The following is a 5747-nucleotide window of genomic DNA, read 5'->3' as shown; positions in this document are numbered from 1 at the left end:
ACTGACGGTAAACTGCAGAGGAACTGACGAGAGACTGACGAAATACTGACGGTAAACTGACGATGGCATTGGTCCAGTTAAGGCCGATGCACTGCATTGACAGACGATCTTATAAACACAGTGCGTTAGTCCGCTCCAAACTGCTCCTGTATCACCTGTGTTTCTGGAAACGCGCAGCAACTGGTTTCAGCTGTAAGAGCTCGACTCGTTGGTGTTGCTGGACCCTTCACTGTTGCCGAGTGTGCATGCTATAATGATGTCATCGGGGCATGGTGCCTACTTTAGCGACGTGTTGGGCATCAGCCAACCTTTAGGAGAGAGGAAGGGTATTTATTATCCAATCATCAGCCACTCCAGGCTGGAGGTTTGGACTGGGACCATTGTCCACCATTAGACTGGAGCCTTCAAACTGTTATTTCCTGCCATTAATTCCTTGTCAGCTCAATAAAATAGATCTTGATTAGATGTGCAGTAAAGTTTTCTCTATGGCTGATTGAAGTGCAGATCATGCAGACCTTTTAACCTCCATGTGTTCCTCCCAACAGGGCCATGTCCTCTGCACCCACCTCGTCTCCATCTGTGGACAAAGTGGACGGATTTTCCCGGAAGTCTGTGAGGAAGGCCAAGCAGAAGAGGTCCCAGAGTTCCTCCCAGTTTCGCTCTCAAGGGAAACCCATCGAGCTCACGCCGCTGCCCCTGCTCAAAGGTGAGGATGGCTGGTCCAGTTGATGACCAGAACTGAACCTTGTTCCTCTGGTGTAACATCATCTCTGTGGGGTGTGAGGTCAGGTGTCTCCAATACACCATGAAAAAATCTGTAATCTAAGCTAACAGTTTACTGCAGACCAAATGTTCTCATCTTTAGTCTGAACATCCAGCTTCTCTGGACCCTCATCACCACCATACTCCTGAATTGTTGCAATAAGTGTCCCTCTGAAACAGGGAAAAGTCCTATTAAACGTTCCTACATGGAAGGGATGGACATATAATTGCATTTGCAATCTTATTGATATTAAACAAAACGTTGTTTTTAAATTGCAGAGGTTTTGGTCATATTCTATTTAACAATGTGCTCTGATTGGATGACGCTTGGTGAGACATCAAAGCTCCTAATTACAGCAGCTTCAAAGGCAAAAGAATACTTTATTCAACTCTCCAACTAGATGTTGATGCTGCTGGCAGGAAAAACCTCCTGTAGAGGTCTGTCTACAGCACATCTGGATCAGCGTCTGACCCGAGACACAGTCTGATGAAGAGGATGTTCACTGCTGTCCATCATCGTATTCATCTCCAGAGGTTCTAGAGGAGTTCCTAGAAGTGAGCCGGCCTTCTTTATCAGCTGGTTGAGCTTCTTTCAGTCATTAGCGATGATGATGATGATGATGGAGGAAGAGATCAGACTCTCCACAGCAGACTGATAGAAGATCGGCAGCATCTGAAGGACCCAAGCTTCCTCTAGAAGTCCAGTCTGCTCTGTCTCTTCTTGCAGGCGGCTTCCCAGTTGTGTCTCCAGTCCAGGTTGTTGTCCAGGTGAACACCAAGGGATTTCTACTCCTCCACCACCTCCACTTCTTCTCCCAGGATGTTAACAGGATTCAACTTGTTCCTGTTTCTTCTGAAATCTCCAATCATTTCCTTGTTTTGTAGACCTTCAGGATCAGATGATTGTTTCCACACCATGCCATGCCACCATGTCCCAATGACTGCAGATTCATCCTAGTATTTCTGCAGATGACAGGACTCTGTCTGGTCCTGGAAGTCAGAGGTGAACAGAGGAAAAAGGAATGGAGAGAGTACCGTCCCCTGTGGTCTGTTTGTCAGGTAGTCGTTGATCCAGGGGATTGTTGATGCCTCCACCTGAGTCTGTTGGAGTTTCTCTCAAAGTCAGTCAGGCTGAATCTGGAGAAATCAAAGACCACAATCCTTTATAGTAGTGCTGAAATATCTTTGAATTACTGAAGTACATTGATTTATAAAATTCCTTGATTCACATTATCTGCCTCAAGATTTCAATGAAAAATGATTCTCTGTTTGCTTCAATGTTCCTCCAGGATAGTTAGAGTGCTGTCCAGTTCTCTCACTTGAGAAACGCAGTTATAATGTGCATCATGGATTTACTATATTATAACAGCACATCATTGATGCACCTGTGATCCATGGTTTATTATCTGGGAAGCATAAGCAGAAGGACAAGACCAAAATGATGATCAGAAATCAGTATATTATTGTATTTAGAGTCAGTGATTTGAGAAATATGATTGTTACTTATTAGAAAATAATAAATCCTCCTATAGGATTTATGTACAAGTGAGCAAAATGAGTACTCTCTACTTGTGGGATGTTGAGCCCTCCAAATAGAACACGACGCTGGTGTAGTCAGGAAAAATCAGAACTTTGTTCTCCTTATATTCCAACAATTCGCCCTGGCCAGGTGTAGAATTTGCACTTTCGTCTGAAAATGATGTGTTCGGGCGATGATGGATTTAGGTTTCTCACCCGCCACCGGCTTGGGCCACAGGGAACGATGTGAGCAGTCGACCTTCAGTGGGTACGGGAAATGTTGTTAGCCCAGTAATTCAGGAATGAGCTTAGAGACTAACTCAGTTCGTCTCCCTTCTTCTGAATTTTCTTTTACACCGATTTTAATGTTGTGCCTTCGGGAACGAGTCTCCAAGTCCAGCAACTTAGTTTGCTGCTGAGTAACAAGCTTTGCAAGCCCTGCACATTTCATTTCAAGCTCCCCCAGACCCTCCTCATGTGCGTTGATTGCAGATTCTTGGCCAAACATGCGGTCCTGGAAGTCAGTCTGCGCAGCCAAGACAGACTGGAGCCTGACTTCATGGGTGTCGAAACGCTCATCAAGTTTCTCCAGAATTGAGGCTGACAGATTTCCTGGCACATTGCCGGCATCTGGGTTCTGTCGCCCGAAGCTCAGTCCTCAGTTTCGTTCTCAGTTCCGCTGGCGAGGGCGCTGTTAGCATTAGCCTCGTTAGCCTTAGCCCTGCCGATGTATCCGTCCATGGTCTTATTTTTGTCGGCGTTTATGGCTTTTTTTCGGTGGCGACATGATGCTCTGTTGTTAGTCAGAGGTGACGCTCTAGCGCCCCCTTTCTTTTACTTTAAAATAGTGGCTAAATGTGATTCAGTTTAATCACTGGGATCTAAAAGCATCACGGTTGCTGCTCCTCGTGTTTAATAGTCATGTTTCAGCCTCATTCGCTTTGGTTTATATTGGTTTATTTATAGCTTGTTTACGGATGCCAATCATTTTAATGGCAGGTCAAAGGTCGGCTTTGACAATGTAAATCATCATCTTACAATTAAATATTGATTAATGCTTTATCAGTTGAAGATTGTTTCAAAATTGCTTTTTGGGTGGAGGGAAGGTTGGACTTCATTTTAAGATTAAAAAGGCTGACTAGTTAAATTTCTATTCTAGATCACACTAAGGTGTTCAACCAAGCAAAGTACAGGATTCCTTGTACTCATTCTGTTGATCTAAATCTAAAACTAAACTAAAACTGCATTTTAGCAAATAAAATTTTAGGTATGTGATATTCCTCTTAACACATTATATAATTATTAGCTATATCTGTAAGGACATTTCTACTAGTAGAACTATTTGATGTCCGTTTGACTTGTTGATGTCTGGATATCTAGAATGTTTTATTTGTAAAAATGTTAATTGTAAGTGGGATTAACTGGATTATAGAGATCTGCAATTAGAGTCAATCCTCATCAGCATATAGGATGTTTATTTTAGATATCTGGAAGTAAAAGCCAACACACATCAACTTGACATCATTTCTACTATAAGATTTACATTTAAGATATCAGAAATTACCATTTTGACTTGGAAGAAATTTAGTTCAGATATCATTAATATCAAGCTAATGAATGTATAAACATTTCTGGCTATCTGAAACTATTCTTAAAGTTAAATGCTTTATGCCTTGAAATGCAGTTTCTGCTTCTAATGGTCTACTTTAGGATTTCTATGTTTACAGTTCTTATTAGTAGGAATGTAGTTTTAACCATAGTGGGGAGATTGTTTTTGAATAAATGTCAAAACGGCCTGCCATATCCTCCCTGCGTTCAGAGTTCACCCTCTGCCGGATGAGAGGAGGCTGATGTTTTAACAGATACCTGCCATGTTTCCTGCTTCATGATTGAATGAGAATCACTTTAAGCTGCAATGAATCATTTCATTTATTTATTCCCAAATGTTCATAGTTGATGTGTGCTCCTAGTGGATATGATGCCACCCGTTCCCTGACATCCTACAGGTGGGATGTTTCCAGAGGCTGGCCCTCTGGCTGCTGTGCTCACATCAACTAAAGCTAAAACTGTCCTTTTTTATGGTGAAACTAAAGTCTAGAAATATTGATTAATCTGATGTGGTATGAAAACCTCAGATTATTATTTGTGGATGTGTCGCCCTGCCCTAGCAGGAATTAGGGTTCATTTTTTATTTTCCTTCCTTTGGGATCAGTTTTAGGATGAAAGCCTTCCTACCTCCACGTCTAGAGGAGGGTCTTTCTGTCTCCCACACTCGCCGTAGCTCCGCCCCTCATGGAATGTTGTGAGGAACCCTGCAAAGGTGTCCAGGTGGTCTGTATTCAGCCATAGAGGAGACAATTCACCATCTTGGTACTAATAACTGTTGAAGAGGTGGAGGCGTCTCTGCTCCGTCTCCGTCCTGTGAGCTCAGAGGAGCAGGAGTTCCAGCTGCCTATGGACGCCGTTCACCCCCACCCCCTGAGCTCCTCCCAGAGCTTCTCCTGTAGAAGCAGAGCTTGGTTCTTCCAGGTTCTCTGGGTCTCCATGTTGCTCTGATGCAGCTTCTGTCAGAAGGATCCAGTAGGAGGGCAGATAGGAGCAGAAATAGTTGCTCGGTTCAGCCCAGCCTCTCTGCCGTTTCTGTCCAACTGTGTCCAATGAAGACCCCCGACCCCTCGTCTTCCAGCGGGGTCCGTCCTCCCTGCAGGAGAAACCTGATCCACATGGTGTCTCTTTACATTTCTTCTGCTCTGCTCGCCACTAACTGATCAACAGAGGAGCCTGGAAACTTTCTCCTCCATGTTTGACCCAAACTGGTTCCCTCAGTCCCATTAATGACGCTCTGCTCCAGCTGCTGGTTCCTACTGGGAGAAGGAAATCTGACTGAGTGAGTCCCAGTTTCCATTGAAGGACATGTAGCTGCTAGCACAACATAGCATAGCATAGCATGGTGTGTTAAAGTTAGCTTGTGCTGTCAGGGCCCGGTTCTACCAGCAACTATCTGGCTCTTATGTGGCAAAGGTGAACTTGAACAGGAAAGCAGCTTCTTCTGTTAATCCCAAAATAATTATAAATTTGGAGGGGGGGGGGAGCAGACCTTCCTCTAAACCATGTTTGATTATGGCTCACATGTGATCAATCCCTGTTTTCTCATGAAGACAGTCTGTGTTCCTGAACCACAATCAGACCTTTGCTCCATCAGTCTGCTGCTGCTGGATCTGTGCATTATGTGTCCAGGACTGCTGCTGCCTCCTCTGATATCACCAAGATCCTCGCTCAGATCCATGTCGAATAAAGCGGATTCGATCGGTTTATTTTGTCCAAATGAAGCGGATCCTGTTGGGTCTAAATGAAGCGGATCCTGTTGGGTCTGAATGAAGCGGATCCTGTTGGGTCTGAATGAAGCGGATCCTGTTGGGTCTGAATGAAGCGGATCCTGTTGGGTCTGAATGAAGCGGATTCTGTTG

The 5747-nt window shown here is 44.1% G+C and overlaps 1 protein-coding gene across 1 annotated transcript in view; it reads left to right on the top strand.

Annotated features, from left to right (window-relative positions):
* Nucleotides 1-5747, top strand: part of LOC107084853 (serine/threonine-protein phosphatase 2A 56 kDa regulatory subunit epsilon isoform-like) — a 37553-nt gene that overhangs the window by 6982 nt on the left and 24824 nt on the right. The window contains exon 2 of the mRNA XM_015374901.1: nt 546-706. Coding sequence (XP_015230387.1) covers nt 546-706 — 161 coding nt within the window. The remainder of the gene's footprint in view (nt 1-545; nt 707-5747) is intronic.

The sequence above is a fragment of the Cyprinodon variegatus genome, unplaced genomic scaffold, assembly GCF_000732505.1.
Source record: "Cyprinodon variegatus isolate N-32 unplaced genomic scaffold, C_variegatus-1.0 Scaffold110, whole genome shotgun sequence".
Classification (NCBI taxonomy): Eukaryota; Metazoa; Chordata; class Actinopteri; order Cyprinodontiformes; family Cyprinodontidae; genus Cyprinodon; species Cyprinodon variegatus.
Note: the sequence above shows the minus strand (reverse complement) of the source record. Positions and strands in the feature narration are given on the sequence as shown.